General features: G+C 46.4%; 1 protein-coding gene across 2 annotated transcripts in view; it reads left to right on the top strand.

Moving 5' to 3' along the window:
* Positions 1 to 9,510, top strand: part of LOC135215636 (phosphopentomutase-like) — a 181,799-nt gene extending 172,289 nt beyond the window's left edge. For both annotated transcript variants that reach the window (XM_064250558.1, XM_064250557.1), the window contains one exon: positions 9,373 to 9,510. In XM_064250558.1, the coding sequence (XP_064106628.1) occupies positions 9,373 to 9,489 (117 nt within the window). In that variant the 3' untranslated portion in view covers positions 9,490 to 9,510. The remainder of the gene's footprint in view (positions 1 to 9,372) is intronic.
* Positions 9,511 to 22,343: the final 12,833 nt, after the last annotated feature.

The following is a 22,343-nucleotide window of genomic DNA, read 5'->3' on the forward strand; positions in this document are numbered from 1 at the left end:
CAGTTTCAACAGTGAAGGGTTACAGAAGTATGCTGGCCTCAGTTTTTCGACATAGAGGAATAGATCTGACGAATAATAAAGATCTACATGACCTTATAAGGTCTTTCGAAACCACGAAAGACCATGTAATCAAGAAGCCTAGCTGGAACTTGGATGTGTCCTCAAGTTCCTAATGTCGGAAAAATTTGTACCGTCTCACGCAGCTTCGTTTAGAGACTTAACGAGAAAGTCATTATTCCTCTTTGCGTTAGCAACAGCCAAGAGAATTAGCGAGTTGCAAGCTTTGGAAGGTAAAGTGGGTTTTAAGAAGGATTCAGTGATTTGCTCCTTTAAACCATTTTTCTAGCAAAAAATGAAAATCCCTCAAAGCCTTGGCAAGAAGCTTTGAGATAAGAGGACTATCTTCATTAACAGGGAGAGAACTAGAAAGGACACTGTGTCCAGTCAGGGCACTCAAGTTCTACCTGGAGAAGAAGAAGTTGCTGAAAGGTACAGAAGAAAGTCTTTGGTGCTCTGTAAGAGATCCGAAAAGATCGTTGTTCCGACACGGCATACAAACCTTCGGTCCTTTACAATAGGAAGGTACTAGCGGCAGCTGGATAGGTCGTAAGCTTTCGAACAAGGGTTCGGTAGTTAACTGCTTGTCCGACAGGCAGCCGCGCGCGCGACTGGGAGGTAACAAATCACTTTTGCTTTCGGCCTGCTGGCGTGTGACGTGTATCATCGCTCTCCTGCCCGCTTCATCGTCGTTTGTTTTTGCTTTCGGCAATGGATTGTGTTTTTCTTTTTCTATGTAACTAGTGAAACTGAATTGTAAGTACAATCATTTCATTGAATTCAATTGTGAATTAAAGGATCTTGGTTCACAACGCCCTCCGATTACCCGAGTGCCGGGACTGAAGGGCGTAATTGCGGGAATTCATTTTCCCAGAATGATCCTCGTATTGTTTATGCTCGGTGCCGAGGGCGGGAGCGCTCGCTCCGAGCGTATATTGGGTTGGAAATGTGTAGATGAAAAATCGTAAGTAGTGCTCTTTTCATTTATATTTTTTTGACCTGTATGCCCGTTGCCGAACGAATGCGCTCGGCACGGAAACTTAGTCAGTATGAAAGTGGAATCGCAAGTACAGTATTCTTTTTCATTTTCATATATTATTTTTTATTGTAGCAATACTCATTTTGGTTCAGTTTCCGAGCTTACCCGGAGATTGATCCTTCCCCCCTTTTATTTTGAATGAAGTGAAATCGCAAGTGCAGTTCTTTTTCATTTTCATTTTTTTATTGAGATTGCATTGTTGACTGGGATCAATGTTCCGCTATTCACGGGAATTGATCCTTCCCTTTTTTTAATTGTATGAAGTGAAATCGCAAGCGCAGTAGTCTTTTCATTTTCATATATTTGTTGATTGCATCAATTCATTATGGATCAAGGTTTCCAGAAACCTTGATCCATAAAGGTAGAAATGAAACCTTTCACCCTTGCGCTCGGTACCGAGGGCGCAAATGCGCTCGATCCGAGCCATTTTTCATTGTGAAGTGAATCGTTTTGCAAGATGCATTTTCATTTTGTTCCTTATTATTGATTGCATCAATATTACTTGGTTCAAGTTCCGCTCAGTCAGGGAATTGATCCTTATGCCTTGTATTCGTGCCGATGGCACGATTGCTCTAGGGCTCTTATTTTGTTGTTGGGTACATGGGTACTGTGCGGGGGTGGGGAACAGACCCCCCCCACCCCCCCCCGCTCAGTTCCCACAGATGGCTCTTCCCCTTGGGGGGGGGGGAGGTTATCGGCGTTCTTCTCCTCGCCCGATCCGTCGAGCGCGGGGGAGGGCGCTCGGTGCCCGATGTACAATTGTATTAGGGGTCTTCCACTCGTTCGGGAGGGATCAAACCCCCGCACGAGGGGATTTCCCCCCCATTAATCGCTACTACTATTATTTCCGCAGGTGCTACTGCCACGAGCGTGGACCTTGGTGAGGTATGGGCGTCCTTCCAATTGCAGAGCGTGCTGGTGTCCAGGGGCTGCGTTTCTATGTCTGGGCCATACTGCGGTCCACCCATGGAGTGGTGACCACGCAACCAGGTGACGACGTCCCTCCTCACCTGGTGTACTCGCCTCACGTGGTAACAGTCTTGCCTACAGCCGCTGTGAAGTGCCGTTCGCCGTACCGAGAGGGGGGCGTGCCGCCGCCGCTCGTGGTTGCCGCGCTGCAGCGACCACACTTCCACTGCCCTAGATCTCGCCCCTGGACCTGCCGCCGGTACCAGGATGTTGCTGGCTGCTGCTCCACTTCCTGTGTTTCCGGTGCTGCCTGCCGTACCTGCCGATTCTGGGCTGACTGTCCATGCAGTTACTGCGCTGGCTGTCCCTGCCGTTGCTGCGCTGGCTGTTCCTGCCGTTGCTGCGCTGGCTGTCCCTACCGATGATGTGCTGGCCGTGCCTGCTGTTCCTGAGATGCCCATACCTGCTGATGTCGTCCCTGTTCGTGGGGGAGGTGGTACTACCCCCCAGACTTTGGTCTGTCTGTACAGGTGCGTCCGGGCCCTGTGGCTTCGGCTACAGCAGCCCCGGCTACCGCCCTGGATAGCAGATCTTACGTCTGTCCTGAGGAAGCTGACGAAGAAGAGGAGGAAGGTGTCGTGGTCGTCGTCTTCATCTTCTTCATCGTCGTCGGCCGCCGCCTCTTCCCCTTCGACTTCTAAGGCTTTACAGCCGAGGAAGAAGAAGGTCGCCTCCTCCCCTCCTAAGAAGCTTCCTCAGGAGCTTCTCTGGGGACCCAGTCTCACCTCAACCTCGGTGGGACGGGAGGGTTCCTTCCGCTGGTCCTCCTGCTCCGTTCGGGAGCGGGGCCCGTCTCTTCTTCACCGCAAGGAAGAAGACTACGGGGACCAGAGGGGTACCGGCTAACACCGGTACTCCTCGCCTGGTGTCAGTGGTTCTGCCACTGCATCAGGGTCCGTCTCGGCCTCTCGTTCGTTGCGGGAGGTACCGAGTGTACGGTCGCCTACCAGCGACCGTGCAGCCAGGAACCAGACCTCTGAGTCCGCTCAGCGTCAGGTTCACGGCACGGGGCGGAAGACTGGTGACAGCCGCTCATGCGACTCTCACCAGACCAGCTCTCACTCTCGCGGTGAACAGCTGGCTACCCGGGGACGTGACGGTCCACGACCGACCACGGGCTGAGGCTGGGAAGAGGTCCTCCCGTTCGCCGGTGCCAGCCACGGCTGGAACCAGCGACGTGACGTGCTGTGAGGACAGCACCGGTCTCACTGCGACAGTGGAGCCTGCAGGTCGCCTGACCGTCGCTCTCACAGAGAGCGATCGGGTACGGCAACCAGCACCAGCTCTTCTGACACTCGAGATCGGGGCCCGCTGTGCTCAGTCCAGCCGTTCTCCACAGCGAGACGGTTTCGACCAGGCCTGCAGCTCGATCGTCACCGCGGGTTGACGATCACCTGCAGCCCTCCAAGCCTGCTGGTTCTGCCAGCGAGCGACGAGGGAGCGTCAGGTCTGCCTCTCCCCGTACCTTCAAACCTCCTCGGGTTCAAACCCCACGGGAGGACGCCAGGTATTGAGGAGTGATCGTGAGGGGTGCGCCCCTCTGATCCCATGACCCACCACGACGCCACCCTACGTGCCGGCCAGGCTTTACGGTTCTTGGACCGGCCAGGACGTATGCGCAAAGTGGAGGGGAAGACCGAGAGGGCTGTCGCTGTTCCCCCCTTCTTAGGAGGAAGGTTCTCGGAATATGCTCTTGTTCGAAGGGCTTAACGGTCCCACTCTGCAAGATGCTGTGACTTCCGAGATCCAGAGGAACTTTGCCGAGGTTACGGCGCTGATTCGTCAGCACAATGACCTCGGGGAAGGATCGCCGCTCCCACCAGCAGAGCCACGTCTCGGCTCGAGTCGTTTTGGGGCCCGAGAGGGAATCCAAATCGAAACTTGGTCTGGGTCTGCCGCGATCGGAGCTTGCCGACTGGGTTGAGCCAGGTAGTCTCTCGTCTCCGGGAAAGAAGGCTCTCTCGGTTCTGGACGGTCGAACAAGCTCCTTCACCTCCTCTACTGCGACAGAGGCGTTTTCTACGTGTCTTCGGACATCGTATATATCCCTTCGGTCCTCCTGAGGTTTCGACCTCGACGAGGACTGGAATGAGTCGGAGCGGTATCGGCTCTCTCCTGTCACGTCTCGATCAGCCCCAACCAGACGAACGTTCACAGTGGAAGGACGGCATTCCCCCCTAACCTGCTGCCGGAAGTTGGGGGGTGCCTGGCCAGCCATTGGGACCCGGTCCAACAGCAGGCGTACGTTCCAGGGGCATCGAAGGACGTAGCATTGAGACAGGAGATCAAGACCATGCTGAGCAAGAGAACTGTAGAAATCGGTACGGATCAGTCACCGGGCTTTACAGCCGACTCTTCCTGGTGGAAAAGTCTACGACAGGCTGGCGCCCAGTGATAGAATCTCTCTCCCCGAACCGGTTGGTTCGCCAGACCCGGTTCACGATGGAGACGGCACGCTCAGTGCTCGACTCTATCAGGGAGAACGATTTCATGCTTTCAGTGGACTTGAAGGATGCGTATCTACAAATACCCATTCATCAGTCCTTCGGAAAGTACCTCCGCTTCATCCATCGACGGGACGGTGTACCAGCTCAGGCCACGTTGCTTCGGTCTCTCAACCGCCCCACCAGGTGTTCACGCAAGTGTTCACTCTGGTGTCTGCTTGGGGCCATTCGCACGGGATATGTCTGATGGGGTATCTCGACGATTGGTTAGTCCTGGCGAGCTACCGCTCGCAGTTGCTACAGGACAGGGATCGACTGCTCGAGTTCTGTCGCGATCTGGGATCGTTCTGACTTCGAAAGTCCGATCTCGAGCACAAGCAGAGGATGAAGTACCTGGGTATGCTGATCGACACGGTAGCAGATTCAGGGAGGCAGCTAACCAGTTTCCTGTCTCGGCAGGAACAGGTAGCTCAGCAATGGCAAGTCGTGATCGGACACCTGTCGTCACTCGGAAGCCAGTCCCTAACGGGCGTCTTCACCTGCGGTCTCTTCAGGGAGACCAAAGGAGAGTTGGTCACAGGCGACGGATCCCCCAAGCCTTCCATGGTCACTGACACAGGAGGTGAGGCAGGACCTAGCCAGGTGACTGGACGACAGGAACCCCTTAAGAGGAGTGCCTCCGCGCACTCTCCCCCGGACATGCAGCTGCCTTCAGACGCATCGACCGAGGGATGGGGTGCACACCTGGAAGAGTTGCGGACTTCAGAGTGTGGTACGAGAACGACAAGCACCTTCACATCAATGTACTGGAACTAAAGGGCAGCGTTCCTTGCTCTCCAAGAGTTCCAGGACCGCTTGATGGGACACTCAGTGGTGTGGATGTACGACAACACCACGGTGGTGGCTTACGTCAACAAACAGGGGGGGCCTAGTGTCTCTCCCGTTGTATCAGTTGACTCGGCAGGTGCACGAGTGGGCCGAGGCACACTCAATAGAGCTGTCGGCACGCTACATTCCAGGGAAGGAATGTAGTAGCAGACACGCTCAGCCGTCGGGATCAGGTGATAATGACCGAATGGTCTCTACACCATGGACGTGGCGGAAAGGCTCTTCGACCTGTGGGGGCGACCAGTCGAGGATCTGTTCGCCATCCGGCACATCAGGAAGCTCCAGGTGTTCTTCTCGGCCGTGCCGGATCTATGGGCAGCTGCAGAGGACGCTCTTCAACACCCTGTGGGGGACACCTCTTCGCCTATGCCTTTCCCCCGTTCAGCCTGATTCGCAAGGTGATCAGTCGAGCACTGGTCATCCCGAATCTCAGGATGATCCTGATGGCTTCCAAATGGCCACAGGCCATTTGGTATCCGGACCTGCTGACTCTTCTCGCAAGAGAACCGAGAGAGATTCCCCATTGGCACAACCTTCTCGGCCAGCCACACGTCGAGCGGTACCACCGAGCAGTCCAGTCCCTACGTCTTCACGGCTGGCTGTTATCCACCTTCTCTTGCGAACTTGAGAAGCTTTTTTTCGTAGCGCAGCAACAGAGATGGCTGGAAACGTCCGTCAGTCCTCTGCAGCGTGTACCAGGGGAAGTCGGCCGTCTTCGGTGGTTGTGTCGTAGACGGGGCCTATCTCTTCTCAGAGCCACATCTTCAGCAGGTAGCGGATTTCCTCGTTTTTTCTTCGCCGAGGAAGCTCCTCTAAGTTCCCACAGTCAAAGGATACAGAGCCGCCTTGTCGCTCCTCCTGAAACTGACGGGATTGGACATCTCGAACTCGTTCGAGATCTCCTTGCTTAGGAGCAGCTTCCAAAGGTCTTGCCAACCCAGGGAACTCAAATGACCCTCGTCTTGCTGGACCTGGCATCGGCGAAGAGAGTACGGGAGCGTCATGCAGATAATGATGTGGATGAGATGCTGCTTTGTCCTGGGAGGACGCTACGGCGCTATCTGAAGAGAACTCGACACCTCGGGTGGGCCTGAGTGTCGACGTCCTCTTCGTTAGCAACGGGTCAACAAGAAAGAAGTATCAAGAACACTCTTTCGTCCTGGCTGCGTGAGGTCTTCAGGAGGCGTATGAGGCTGATGGTAGTGACGACATCCGTACGTCCCGTCCGAGAACTCACGAAGTCAGAAGTATTGGCCCCTCGTTGGCGTTTCGTAAGAACTTCTCCGTGGCGCAGGTACTGAAGGCAGGGGTCTGGTACAACCAGACCACCGGCAACTTCCTTATACCTCTTGGATATTGCCCATAGGTCCTTGGATCGGTTTCCTTAGGACCCACCCGGGGGTGGGGCTGCTCAACACGTCGTCTAGCTAACCCAGAACCCTAGCAGGCTGAACAGCATCGAGTCCTGGTGTGACTGTATGGAAATAGATAGTGATGAGAAAGTGACTGGCTTCTCTTTCTATCTTTTTCTTCCCCTCTACCTGTGGGTAGAGGGATACGGTCATCACCCTGCTGGATAAGGACGAGATGCCGGTGAGCTATATGACAGAGCCCCATCCTATCCCTTTCACGAGGGATGGGAGCAGAATATCCCCACCATTCCTTAATACGGGGGGGGGGAAGTGGATGCCTACAAGAGTCAAAACCATGACTTTAACTTTGCTCCTGTACAGGAACAAGTTCTTCAAATTGCAAGGGGGGGTACGAATGAGATACGCTTGCCTCTCTCTTAGGTACTCGGTCCCGAATGGTCTGACCCATTGATCCATGCGGTGCACACACCCCGATCAATCGGACAGAGGCTTTTGGATCCCTCCCTCGCTCTTACGACCAGGGAGGCTTCCAAGGTTGGGCGAACACCAGTCTGTTCACAAAAGACTCAGATTCCACCCACCAAGAAGTGAGTCTTCCTATTGTAAAAAGGACCGAAGGTTTGTATGCCGTGTCGGAAACAAATGACAATTTGTCTAAAATTGCATTTTTCCTAACTATACAAACCTGAGGTCCTTTACACATAGCCCCACCTCATGCCACCCCTCACTCTGCAGTTTTTGCTTGGGCCAAAAGCAAAAGTGATTTGTTTACCTCCCAGTCGCGCAGCGCGCGCCTGTCGGACAAGCAGTTAACTACCGAACCCCTTGTTCGAAAGCTTACGACCTATCCAGCTGCCGCTAGTACCTTCCTATTGTAAAAGGACCTCAGGTTTGTATAGTTAGGAAAAATGCAATTTTAGACAAATTGTCATATTTCTAAGAACGCCCTTACATACTTCATAAAAGATGTAATAAGGGAAGCTCACCTTAAGTGCGATGAAGAGCACCTCAAGGTTCTCAGAGTGAGAGCTCATGAAGTGAGAGCCATAGCTACGTCTATGGCATTTCACAAAACATGGTCTCTTCAGGCTCTTATAGAGTCGACGTTTTGGAGATGTAATTCTGTGTTCGCCTCGAATTACCTAAGAAGGACCGTTAAAATTTTCGTACGAAAAGTGCTTTGCTCTGGGAGCGTATGTTTCCGGCGAATTCGAGTGCTGGGAGAAGGGGCTGAGGCTAATCCTTCCTAATTTAGTTTAGTGTTTAAATTACTTTTTATTGGTGGTTGTTTTTTATTGGTTAATTGTCAGAGGGAATAGGGAACCCTCTTGCAATTCATAGATTATAACAATACTAACATGGTCAGGTGATCGGGATTGGCTTCAGTACTCTTTGTGATTTTTATAACCTTAACTCTGTCATGTAAGAGGGCGAGTCTCCATTGATATGACAAAAGGTCAAGGCTCTACCATGTAAGTGGGTCAGCCCCCATTGGTACGATCCAGAATAGGCTCTGTCGCGTAAGCGGGCTAGCCCCCATTGACACGATCCAAAGAGTTATTCAACCATAGGTTCATTCCTCGTTGAAACTCTTGAGGCAGGCAGACTCATCGACAGTAGTCATGAAGTCTTCAGCCCAATCAGGTAGGAACTATGGATTATTTTATCCAAGAACATAGTTTGTTTTTTCCCTGTTTTTTAATGTATTTAGTTTAAGTATTATTTTGTTTTTAGCTGTCTCTTGCCCGCCACCAAGGGTGCCAATCAGCTAAGTTATAATCTGCTGGGTAAGTTTCATGTACAAAAATGATATTGTTAAGATACAATAAAGTTTTGTACATACTTACCTGGCAGATATATACGATTAATGGCCCACCCATCCTCCCCTCAGGAGACAGGTGGAAGAGAAATTATGGCTTAGAAAACGGGAATAGTTCCAGACCCCGCCACCCAGCGGCGGGAATGGTGGATCACCTGACCTACCTGTCGCGTGTGCCGCGAGTTTTGAAATTCTGTCGGGACGACCGAGTCTATAGCTAAGTATATATCTGCCAGGTATGTATGTACAAAACTTTATTGTATCTTAACAATATCATTTATCTGTGTTATTTTTAAACTTGAAGTAAATATTGCTGATTATGCACAGTTTTATATGTTTCTTTTGTCAAGTTGTTAGTAATAAAAATCATGAGTGAATGATGAAAATTACTGTATGAGTGAATAATAAAAACTGTCATTATGAATGTTATAGTTTTGGTTTTTTGTTGTTATGTATAAATTTGTGAGAACATTACTGTCTCTTTTTGTAAGTGAAAATAAAGGAACTTTTGAATGTCAAGCTCAGGCAATGAGGTGTCATTTAGGTTTCATTTGGTTGCATATAAACTGCTTGTGGTTTGCATAAATGGTCATGCAGTTTCATGTGGTTAGAGATCAGAGAATGAATTGATGAGATTAGAACTTTTCTTGAGGTAAAATATTCAAAAGATGGGTGTTTGTGTGTGAGTCAGCATTTAACCTTTTACTTGCAGCATTAGTAGTGCATTCTGTATGAAAATTTGAAAAATTTGTTTTAACATTGTTCAAAAGTTTTTTTTGACAGGTTTTAGATAAAGATGGTGTATCTGCAGCCATGCGTTTAGCAGAAATGTCAACTTACCTGGCACTGGAACACAATATGACATTGTATGACAAATTGCAAGACATTTATAAGATGTAAGTATGACGTTACTTTTGATTAGTAATTGAAAAGCAGTTATTTATAAGTTTAATTACTTTAGCAAAATGTATAATAATTTTTTTAGCCTTTATCTCTTTCATTCCCATGATTGTAAGACATTCACTATTTATGTAATAAAAGAAACCCCTTTCATTTTAGCTGCATTTTATATCTTAAATTACCATGTTTAAGACTTTCAACTTTTTTCAGTTATGGTTATTATCATGTCAGCAAACAATTCATACTACATATGCCATGACCAGAACATTATCAGTAAGATGTTTGACAGGATGAGGAACTTCAAAGGGCCTAATACAGTGAGTTTCAGTCACCATTTTCCAAATAAGTTTTACTGATGATTTTCATCTCCGAGTCATCTTTGTACAGGATCTGAGAGTCTTTTATATTGATACTGGCTGAGGGGTGATTTTGTAGAGAATCTTCAGTCAGTATATGTTAATAATGACATGAAATCATCATTGCCCTTTAGATTTGCTTTTCTGAGAAGTTTACACAGAAAATTTTAATTTGCATTCATTGTCAATGGATACTTGAACAGTTTCACTTGGTAAAGTGTACTTATATAGCATAGCAATACACAGTCAAGACCAGGTACATAATGAGTTTATATGTATCTGTATCATGAGATTAACTCACGAATGTTTGGATGTAAAAGTATAACATTGATATACTTCATGGATACAGATTTTGAAAACTTTATTGTAAGTTATAATCCATTGATGATGTCCATTACTTTCGGCCAGGCTTATTTCTAAATTCTATACTGTACTGTATAAACCACCAATTTTAGGGTGGGTTTCCATGAAATCTTGATTGTTACATAAATATTGAGTATGTGCAACACTACACCCTGCATGAAATTTTAGCTAGAAATTTTGAACATTGTATAATTTTCATTTAGACTGCGAAGGACCGCATTTTAGGACTGAGTAACAATAATATGTTAATATTATCTCATTTATTTTGCTGTATATAGAATATTTTCTTAAAAATTACATATTAAAGTTGTTCACAGCTTTAACAAAACTTAGTGAAGCCACTAGGTCACACTTTAAGACTCATAGAGCTTGCCTGAAAGATGTGCTCTTGAATGAGAAGTGAAAACAGGGCAAGTTATGATTGAAGAAATTTAATAGCTATGTGGGCAGAGACCAAAGGGATTTGATGAAAAATAAGGATAGACAGTATTGCAGCTGGGCTTCATAGAACCTTCTGTGCCCTCTAAAGGCCTCTCCACACTTTTTATCTCATATTTGTTTCCCAGCCAGAATGGAAAACATTTAGTGTTTCTGTGTGTATATGTATATACATATACAGGCAGTCCTTACGATGAGTTCGGCTTATGACGCTCTGAGGTTATAACACTTTTCAATTATATATATCAGAAATTATTTCCAGGTTTACGACACATGTTCCAGAGTTATGTCGCTGACAACGCTGACCTGGCAGAAGAAATATGACTCCAAAATGCAAAATAATCAATATTTGAAGTTTTTTTTTATGAAAAATGCAATAAGAATGCAATTTACATAGTTTGTAATGCGCCCAAAGCATTAAAAGTAAGGTTTTCTTAGGTTTTTTGATGATGTTCTGGCTTATGACAATTTTTGGCTTACAATGTGTCTCAAGAATGAAACCCCTGTCGTAATGTGGGGACTGCCAGTCGTGAAAAATTCTAAGAAAACCTTACTTTTAATGCTTTGGGTGCATTAAAAACTATGTAAACTGCATTCTTATTACATTTTCCATCAAAACAACCTTCAAATATTGACTATTTTGTATTTTTTGAGTCATATTTCTTCTGCCAGGTCAGTGTTGTAAGCGCCGTAACCCTGGAACATGCATTATAAACCTGGAAATAATTTCTGATAAATATAATTGAAAAGCGCTGCAACCTTGGAATGTCATAAGCTGAACCCGTTGTAAGCTGGGGACTGCCTTTATGTATATAATGTATATACATATATGTGTGTGTGTATGTATATGTACGTATGCATATATGTATCTATTTTCACTTCTGCCAGAAGCAAGTAAGCATTACAGGCTCCTTTTTCTAAAGACTTCCTTACGATCTATTTCTTTTTCTTATCCCTCCTCACTGACAAGCATCCTGCCAACAACTGAGGTCTGGACAGGAAACATTGTTTGCCAACAGTTTGGAAACAGTTTGCAAAAAGTTTGCCCAAAATTGTTTGCAAACTTTGTTTACAAACAATGTTTCCTAATGTGGACAGGCCTTAAATGTGCATCACAAGGCACATTGTCAGTAGTATCCCATTACAGAGACTTGTAGTAATAAACAGTAGGGATGAACATTTTAGACATTGGTTTTATCCTTTTGAAAATTACAAGTAATCCTTTTCTTGCAGTATCCAGAATCTGTTGGTGGAAGTAAATTCATTATTAAGGATATCAGGGATCTAACAACTGGTTATGAATTCTTTCACAACCTGACAAAAAAGCTGTCTTGCCGTGTCTGCCCTCAAAGTCAAATGATAACCTTTTCATTTGAAAATGGATGTGTACTGACGTTGCGAACTAGTGGAACTGAACCAAAGATAAAATATTACTCAGAAATGTGCGCCAGTCCAGAGCAACAGTAAGTATTGCATTTGTAGTTGAGGAACAATGATACACTATAGCCGATTAGCGTTTATTGGCCTATTAGTATTAACTGTACTATCCTACAAAGTAAATATCAACATTGTTCTATGTTTTCAAGGTGAGTTATATTTTGTTTTTGGCAATGTCATTTAACACCCTAAAAAGAAATGTTTGGAATAAGATACGCCCTCTATAGACCAATTTGTGTGAAAAAAATACAAATACAGTCAACCCCTGTTATTCGTGGACTCATAATTTGCGGAATCACTTATTTGCAGATTTTTCTGTGGAGTCTATCTATAAGTTATTTTGGGAGGGGAACTCGCCTATTCATGGATTTTTCTGTGGAACATATCTATTAATTATTTGCGGGAACTCACCTATTTGCGGAGTTTTTCATTTTTTTTGTAGAGCAATATTCTATATTTTCATATTATTCACTGTAATAACATTAATTAAATAATAATGTACAGTAAAACTAATAATACTACAGTACATATTAGTAATACAATTAAATAAGGGATTTTGACGTAGGAAAAATCTATTTCTGGGTGATTGGCTCGTGTCGCCCTATGAAAGGATCCTTAATATCATTCTTTCTAGGCAAAATTAATCTAAATCTTACCAGAGAAAAACAAAATTAAGAAAATGTCAGTAAAACTGACTCGCTCACTCTATAAAAGAAGTGTCGGTATGAGAATAGGGGCGAGTGGGATCACTACCACGAGTCATTCACCATTTAGACCTTCCAATCCAAAATCCCCACTAGAGAGAGCTGATACTAACGGGTGATGCGGCCCGTACTACTACTACTAAGGACGCCACGGACAGCAGCGCCCCTAGCGGTCATCCTTAATCTATGAACATCTTGCCCTGCAGGGGGGAAAGCAAGACAGGTGGGTTTCATAGGGCGACACGAGCCAATCACCCAGAAATAGATTTTCCTACGTCAAAATCCCTTTTCTGGGCTCAGCTCGTGTCGGCCTATGAAAGAGTACCAGAGAAACAGGCAAGATGGGAAAAAGGGACAAATGAAAAACAGTAGTAAAAATAGATATATAATATAAGTGAATCAGGTATACAGAATACAAATTAAGTACTTAAAGCTAACTTATGCTAAAAACAATGGCATAAAAAAGAGAGCCAACAACAAAAGTACTTAAAACTACTTATAATAAACATAGTAGTATACAATAATGTAATGTAAGTTAACAAAACAGATTCACTTAAGCAAAGTATTTACATAATATACAAACACTTGTGTCCTACCCTAGCATAAAAATAAGGGTAGGGACATTGAAGTACCTTATAAGTACAAAGTGTGGATGTCCCTAGCAAAAAAATAAGGGACAAACCACTAATATGACCTCAGCGCTAAGGCTAGAGTATCTGAGTAGCATGGCGATAGGGTGAGCTGCATGTTAGACGAGGTAGGTAGGAAGGAGATCTGGATCTATACTATGACTACTATACAGTATCAGGAGAAACAATGTTTCCCGCTGCTACTGCAGAAAATTTTAAAGATTCCAAGGACTTTAGATAGTGACGTTTAAAGACTGTCGGAGATTTCCATCCAGTATACTTTTTAAGATCCTCGAAGTTCATATGTTGAAAGTAGTTAATTGAGGTGGCTACTCCCCTGATGTCATGCGCTTTTGGGAATGAATCAGGATTGGCTTGTTTAATGAAGTAAAGGATCTGTTGGTCTAATACCTTTTACTGATAAAGTACCACCTTTTCTCTCATGAAGAGAGAACCTGAGGATCTTGAGGATGTGCGAGATAGAAAGGCTCTTAAAGTTGATACTGGGCAGAGAGAAGGGTCTTGCGGAAGTGGGATGACTTTCCAAGGAGCCCACCTTGCAAGAGGATCCTCATTTTTAGCTAAAAAGCTACGATCCGGAGCAAGCAGGACTCTTTCTGAGGAGCATTATGAATGTGCACGACGAGTTGTCAGTATCTGATGCTAGTTTGAGGACGTCATTTAAGAACCATGAGACTGCAGTAGGCCTTTGAGAAGGTCTAAGTCTAGCACAGGCTTTAGGGATAGACGTAAAGTAAGATTCAGTCAGATCTATCTGGAAACCCAACTGAAAGATCTTCTTCAAAGCCGATTTATGCGTAGTAATAGTGCTAGCTGCTAACCTTTTTTCAAACAAGGATCTGAAAAAGGATATAGCTAAGTTAACTGTCATGGTTGTAGTGTTTGATTCTTTCAGGAAGGATGCTAATTTTTTAACAGCAGAGTCATATTGTCTAATAGTTGACTCTCTCTTATCTGACTCTAGGAAGAGGATGCTTTGTGCGGATCAATGTTAGCATCTTTGTTAGCCGCAAACTTCATGAAGTCCATAAAGTTAGGGTCTGAAGAATTCCTGAGGAAGCGAACACAGTCCTCATTTGTACTGCCTGTGACAGCCTGGGATTGGGAATCCGTTGAGGTCGGAGACCCAATTCCAGAAGCAGAGGATACCAGTTGCTCTTGGGCCAGTCTGGTGCAACCAGCGCTACCAGTCCCTTGAAAGTCCTCAGCTTGCTCAAGACTTTCAATAGAAGATTCACTGGAGGAAAAACATAAATTTTTCTCCACTGACTCCAATCTAGCGACAGGGCGTCCGTGGCATAAGCCAGAGGGTCCAGGTTGGGGGCCACATAGCAAGGGAGCTTGTGGTTTGCTTGTGAGCGAAGAGATCTACTTGGAGACCTGGGACTCTCCGGCATATCCACTGGAATGACCTGTCGTCTAGGGACCATTCTGATTCCAGAGGGACCGACCGGTACAAAGCGTCCTGCTATCACATTTCTTACCCCCGCCAGGTGAGTGGCGGACAGATGCCATTTGTGTTTGTCTGCTAGGGCAAAGATGGCTATCATGACATGGTTCACATGTTTTGGATTTGGACCCTCCTCTGTTGATGCAATGAACTACCACTGCACTGTCCAAAACTAGTCTTAGATGAGACTTTTCGGGGGAAGAAGTCTCTTCAGGGTAAGAAATACTGCCATTGCTTCCAAACGTTTATGTGCTGGCGGAACTGAGCTGACCAAGTCCCCTGAACTTGTTTGAATTGAGAATATCCCCCCCAACCGGACAGGGAGGCATCCGTGTGAATGGTTAATACCGGAAGGGGATATTGGAGGGGTACCAGTTTGGCCAGGTTCTTCACTTTTGTCCATGGACGGAGTTGATTGCGAAGGATCTGTGGAATTACTGACAACTTGTCTCGAGATTTTGGCGTTTGCTCTCGATCGCCAAACTCGGTTTATATCCTTCAGCCTTGCTTTTAGGAGGATGTCTGTCAAGGAGGCAAACTGAAGAGAACCTAGGATTCTTTCTTGGCTTCTCCTTGATGTTTGTTTGCATTTGAGAAATTGTTTCACAGCTTTGGCTATTTCTTTGCGTTTGACCACTGGAATTGACAGATTGTGGGAAGACAAATCCCATTGGATTCCTAGCCACTGAAAACGAGACTCTGGAGTAAGTCTGGATTTCGTTTTGTTTATCTGGAACCCAGATGTTCCAGAAATTGAACTACCTTTTCCGTGGCTTTGAGACATTCCTCGACTGTTGGTGCCCAGATCAACCAATCGTCGAGGTATGCTGCTACCATTATCCCCTGAGTTCTCAATTGTTGAACTACCACTTCTGCTATTTTTGTGAATACCCTGGGGGCTACATTCAGACTGAAGGGCATCACTTTGAATGAGAATTTCTGATTTCCTAGTCTGAACCCTAGGAATGGGCGGAAGTGCCTGGCTATAGGGATATGATAGTATGCGTCGTAAGATCGATGGAGCATGTGACTGCTCCACGAGGAAGTAAGGTCCTTACTTGCGAAATGGTAAGCATTTTGAACTTGTCGCAACGGATGAAAGAGTTTAGCCTTGACAAGTCTAAGATTACCCTTCTTTTTGTTGAGCCTTTCTTTGGCACGCTGAATAAGCGACCTTGAAATTGTTTTAAATGCTTGACTCTCGCAATAGCTCCTTTCTGAAGGAGTTCTCTCGCATAATCTGTCAATTCCTTTGACGGTTCCTGGTAAAATGATCTGATTGGAGGGGATCTTTGATCCAACTCCAACCCAATCCCTTGGACACTATGCTCTGTGCCCAATTGCTGAACCCCCACCTGTGACGGAAGAGGAACAACCTCCCTCCTACCTGGGGAGCCTCATTGTTGTTGGGCGGGTTGACCTCCCCGCCCTCCTCTGAACTGCCTACCTCTTGTCGCTCTACTTGAGCCACGCTGGCGAAAGTGGCCTCGCGCTCTGCTACCTCTCGCCTGCCCCGAAAAGGGAGGATAAGCCTGACTTTCATAAACAGGGTTGAAGGCCGGCGAGAGTGCGTAAGAGGTCGAGGGTTGCGACTGAGGAGACACAAGGAGGATGGGTTGAGTCTGTTTTGAAGTTGCAGGCTGTCCCTGTTGGGTAACTGGGACGGCCTGAACGAATTGCTGCTGCTGCTGACGTTTCTGGTAAGGCTGGAATCTTCTACCAGCCTTCTTTGGTTTCTTACCAGCAGCGGGGGCGGATTCTTGTTTCCTCTTAGAGAGATACCCCATCTAGCTCTGAGGCTCTGGTTGAGCCTAGCAGCCTCATGGTGTACCTCATTCACCTGCGGCGACTCTGGGAAGAGGTCCGCCCCCCACATGCTGGAAGCCAGGAGCCTATTAGGTTCGTGCCTAATAGTGCATTCCTGCAGAACGTGCTTTCGACAGTTCCTCCTAGCTAGGAAGAAGTCGAAAGCATCTGTCTGAACCGTTTGAAGCTGAGACTTGGCCAGAATCTTAAATAAAGGTTCTGTGCCATACGATAAAGCAGCCATCTCAGTAATGATCAAAGAATTGAGGGATCTCCCAAACCTGGTTCGAGCGTCGAACTCTGCCTGAATCAAGGTATCAGGCAGCCTCGGAAGCTTTTCACCAAACTGGTCCATTGCACAGTCCGGTTTGAGCTTACCAAGCGTGAAAGTGGACGGCAAGTTCTCCCACAATTCCCCGAAAGCTGGGAAGAGCGGAGAAGTAGACTCCGCTTCCCTCAGTTGTGGCATGGGCTCATCCTTGAGGACTGCCTGAAGAGTCGCTTCCACTATTTTGGTAGCGAACGGAAGAGAAGCCTCCTCCTCCGTCGCAAAAATAGTAAAAGGACTCTTGAAAGCCTGGAGCTTGGTGTTGGTACACTCCCAGTCCTCAAGGCAGTGAACCCATTCCCGTTGAGCGTGCTCTCTACTATAAAGCACATGCTCTCTGGTGATCTTGTCTTCCCTAGTGAGCGCCGCTGCGGTCAGCCTAGCATACCCAATGAAAGGCTGCGTCAATCCCGGAGGATAAAACTCGAAGTCCTCAATCCTTCGAGTTCCACACTCCGGGACAGAGATCATACCGTCCTTGAATGGAGCGTAAGCGGCTACTCTCCATGGGTTATCCATGGAGAAGGCTGGTAGCGACTCATAAGGAGGTAGCTGGGGAATACCAGCACTTGCTACTGGGGAGACTGAGTAAGGAACCTGAGCAAGCCCAGCTACTCGGTCCTCATTCTCTCTAACTCTGTTAGAGAGATCTTGGATGGACTGGCCCGACTGATTCAAAGTGTTCGACAGTTGCGCGAACATCTGTTCGAACTTGGTTCCGAGGGCGGAGACCTGTGAGCCGACCATCTCTCCTACCTGTTGCATCACCCACTGCTGAGAAGGCAGTGGGATCAAAGGTGCTCGGTCCCGCTACTCCAACCGGCGTTGCCGGAGTGGATGCGGTGGAGGCCGGAGAAGGCATTGGCTCAGCAGGAGCGCGAGCCTTCTCCTTATTAAGCCTTGCTTCTAGAGCTCTTGGAGTGTGAGGAGCTCGGCTTAGCCTTCACGCGGTCAAGCATAGGAAGTCGAAGACTTCTTAGCTGAAGAAGACGAAGACGACTTTTTAGAAGTCGTCTTAACGAGGGTCTTCGGTTCTCTCTGTCCCTTCACCTTTGGGGGTACAGAGAGAGCGGGAGAGCGGGCAGGGATCTCAGATCCCGAAAAGCCTTGGAAAGAAGCAGTAGAAGAAGGGACAGGAGAAGATCCAGGAGCGCCCAAGGAAAGACCTTGGGCACCCGACACACCTACCTCAACTAACAAATCCTCTGCACCTACCGCCATAGGCTCAATATTAAGGTCCAAGGGTTGCGACATCTGGGGACCGTCCTCCTGCGTGGCCACGGCCCCTAACGACTGCTGCACCTCTTGCTGGATAGAAGCGATGAGAGGGGCTGCAGAGATGGGGTCAAAACTATCCTGTTGACTTGCCGCCGGGGAAGATCTGAATGGCCAGCTTCTTGTCTAAGATGTATGGCTGGCCCTTGGCGGCGTTCTTGCCGAAGCCGCCCACCCAAGCCTTCAGGGTTGCTAGGGCGACTTCCTTCACGGCGGCAGCCTGAAAGAGAAGGCGAAATGAAGCTTCTAGCGGCGGGGACGGGGTTAAACAATGTTAAGACTAAGTGTTATTAGTAATACGATAAAGAAGTCTAAAATCGACTTACCCTCCCACACCAGCTGACTGACCAGGTCATAGCAGATGGTGCAGGCTTCTGGGTGCCAGACGATCATGGCGTTGTAGGTCGTGGCACACGGGGCGTGAGTCCTGCACTCATCGTGGGCGCAGGGGTCGTACAGCGTCGCGTTACACCCCAGGACCTGACAGTTGGTAGCCTGTAAGTGGAAAGATACATAAGTATCAGGAGAACACTTACAGCCTAACAATTGCTCCGCTGCATGCCGGAGCATGAAAGTTAGATTAAACCAGAGCCCCGTCATAATACGTGTGGTAACAAGGTGGTTGTTGTCTAAGGCTACGCCGGAGACAAGAGAAATTACCCAACCAGGTGTGGTGGTGAGCTATGAAACCACGACGGAGAACGACGGAGATGGTATACCACAGTTAGATAATACTAAAATTCATCGTAAAATTAGGGTATATCCTTATATTTATAACGAAATATATATAAATCTTTTCCCCGCTTACTAGAAGAGTGCCCGGGTAAGAAGCAAGCTCTCCTCCGGTAGCGGGAAAAAAGGCAGGATATAGTAGGCAAGCAATAGACCACTAGTAGTGACCACCCCGCCCGCTGGCGGAGCCAGACGAACTATAACCAACCAAAGGGGCCCCGGCTGCAGCGGAGGCTCCGTTCGTTACAGTGGGGAGAAAGGTGGGACTGAGCAATGGGGGGGGGGGGGGGGGGTGGGGGGGGGGGGGGGGGGTTCCCGGCGTGACGCGGCGGGAGAGAGAGAGGGGGGGGGTTGGCCCTACCTCCTCCCCGTCTCAACAACGACCCGCTCGTGGAGACCGGTACCCGAACACGTGGTCGCCCTAAACACCCCAGCTGGGAGGAACCCCTGGCCTCCTCAGAGAAGGAGGGAGGAAGGCTACTGAGGTGTCATAGCAACCAAGGGGTCCACCAGACCCCTCCCTATACCTGTAGGGAGGGAAGGGGAAGGGTAGGTGCGGTGGAACACGTGGCCGCCAGTGGCCTAAGCCGCGATAGGAACACAACCAAGGGAGGGCCACGTGAACCAGGCTGTACCAATACATGGGACATGCACCTAGGCTAGCCTAACACCCTAACAAAAAGGAACTAAAAATTACATCATAACAGGTGGAAAAGACACTTTTAGTAAAAGAAAAAGAAGCCCAGGAGGAGGCAAACTGTTCCGAGGAACAGAGGACTACTCGGAGCCAGCGATAGCCGATGAAGAGCAAGAGCTGGGATGCTGGGCCAGAATACAGAATAGCCCTAAATACCAAACTAAGAGGTGGATGGTAGGCGGGCTAACCTAGCTAAAAATACGATGTAAAAAAACGTATGAACGTGATATAGTAAGCCATAAGAACAAGAAGTCCCAGTATGGAAGACCGGGAATTCTAGACATGAGGCAGCATGGCGCCGCCACTAGCCGACCGGGAAACCGTATAAACCTATTAGAAGGAAAATACTGGTTCCTGGAAGACTAAAATACGGTAAAATACTACTTATGAGGCACTTAACTTAGCCGATGCGATGGCAGCACGTTCCATGGTAATAGGTGGTGATAAATCCGAGAAAGAGGGCACACGTGAAAAAATGCGTTCAACGCGTACTGCTAAATATTAAGGATGACCGCTAGGGGCGCTGCTGTCCGTGGCGTCCTTAGTAGTAGTAGTAGCGGCCGCATCACCCGTTAGTATCAGCTCTCTCTAGTGGGGATTTTGGATTGGAAGGTCTAAATGGTGAATGACTCGTGGTAGTGATCCCACTCGCCCCTATTCTCATACCGACACTTCTTTTATAGAGTGAGCGAGTCAGTTTTACTGACATTTTCTTAATTTTGTTTTTCTCTGGTAAGATTTAGATTAATTTTGCCTAGAAAGAATGATATTAAGGATCCTTTCATAGGCCGACACGAGCTGAGCCCAGAAAATAATAGCGCAGTAATATTAAATAATAAAATTAAATACCAATAATACATACATTCGTAATACATACTGGGTACCTGTAATAATAATAATAATAGTAATAATAATACGTAGTAGGGAAAAACTCTCTATTGCGAGAGTATATATTGTTCTAAAGGGTCCACAATAATACAAAATTTTAAGAGTCCGTGTATAATTTTTAAGACTTTACAGAAAGCTTTTGAACCCTTCCCTGGGTTCATCTTCAGTGCAAATGAACAAGTAGTTACATTTACAGAGGTAAATTTAAAAACAAGAGTCTTTGAAGATCGTTGACACTGGTCATTAGCTCGTTAATGGGCCAGGTGATGAAGAAAGAGGGCAGCTAATTCCTGCAACGTTGCAACAACCATTGCGGAGATCCAACAGAATTGCAGCCAGAAGGATTGATAGGGGAGAGGAAATCACCTAGTTGGAGTTAGCTGCCCTCTTTATTCATCACTTGGCCCATTAACGAGCTAACGACCGGTGTCAACGATCTTCAACGACTCTTGTTTTTAAATTTACCTCTCCACATGTAACTAATTGTTCATTTGGACTGAAGATGAACCCAGGGAAGGGTTCGAAAGCTTTTTGCAAAGTCTTAAAAATTATACACGTACTCTTAACACTTTGTATTATTGTGGAGCCTTCAGAATAATGAATAATAATAATAATAATAATATTAATAATAATAATAATAATAATAATAATAATAATAATAATAATAATAATAATAATAATAAGATTAAGTCATACGGGTACTCACTGGTGATGGATATGGATTATAGACGATGATGATGAATTAGCTGTGCATTCCGATGAATGGTGATGAAGATATATTACTATGATTGCACAGCAAAGCAGAGGAGTTACATCTCCTCTGAGGGTGCCTCTTCCCCTTCTTCAGGAGGCGCTTTATCAGGGGTTTTAGGGGGAGCCATCATATTAAGGTAATTGAACATATCCATGAAGGTGGTACGATAGGGTTGCATCAGTTCATTAAGGCCTTTGGAAAAATTTGAAATTCTTCAAAATCCTTATCTGTTGATGGGATAGAGAGGATGGCAACTTCTCCAGGAAGGCCTTCCCAAGCATTCTACCCTCTTCATATTCCTTCTCGATGAAGGTGATGACACCTAATGACACGCCATAACGGGCTGCTACTTCCCATAACTATTTCCCTTTCTTAATTTACAATAATGTCTGCCTTCTCAACAGTCATGATCTTCCTCTGGTGCTTAGGCTCTTGTCCAGATACCATAGAAGAAACAGGGCATTTATGAGGCATAGTAGCAGTCCGTAGTGCCGTACGCAAAAAACACACAAGAGAGAGATATGCAGTAAAAACTGAGACGCTGGGTACAGAGTTAGGTCATTTGTGGATATCGGTAGACACGTACGTAGGCATGTACACGTGGTACATATTGCAAACATGTATAACAGTTTTGATATTCTGCACATGCTGTACATTTTATAGGTATGAATGTATTTTGTTGTATTGTAAGATGTTTTTGTAATATCAAAGTCAGGATGATATGTTGTATGTAGAGCATATCTAAAATACGTAGGTAGTTTGCAGAATGATGGAACTAACTCACAAATTAACTGGTCATTAATTTAGGTCATGAAAACTAAAATGTACAAAACAAAAACATATCATATCGTCACTTAATCATTGGATGGAAAAGTTGGGCTACTTTTTAAGATGTCTCCTCTTTAAGTACACTATATTGAAGATAGTCAGTATGCTATATACCTGTATTGAGAGGTACTCAAATTCTAAAGTAATT

The sequence above is a fragment of the Macrobrachium nipponense genome, chromosome 5, assembly GCF_015104395.2.
Source record: "Macrobrachium nipponense isolate FS-2020 chromosome 5, ASM1510439v2, whole genome shotgun sequence".
NCBI lineage: Eukaryota > Metazoa > Arthropoda > Malacostraca > Decapoda > Palaemonidae > Macrobrachium > Macrobrachium nipponense.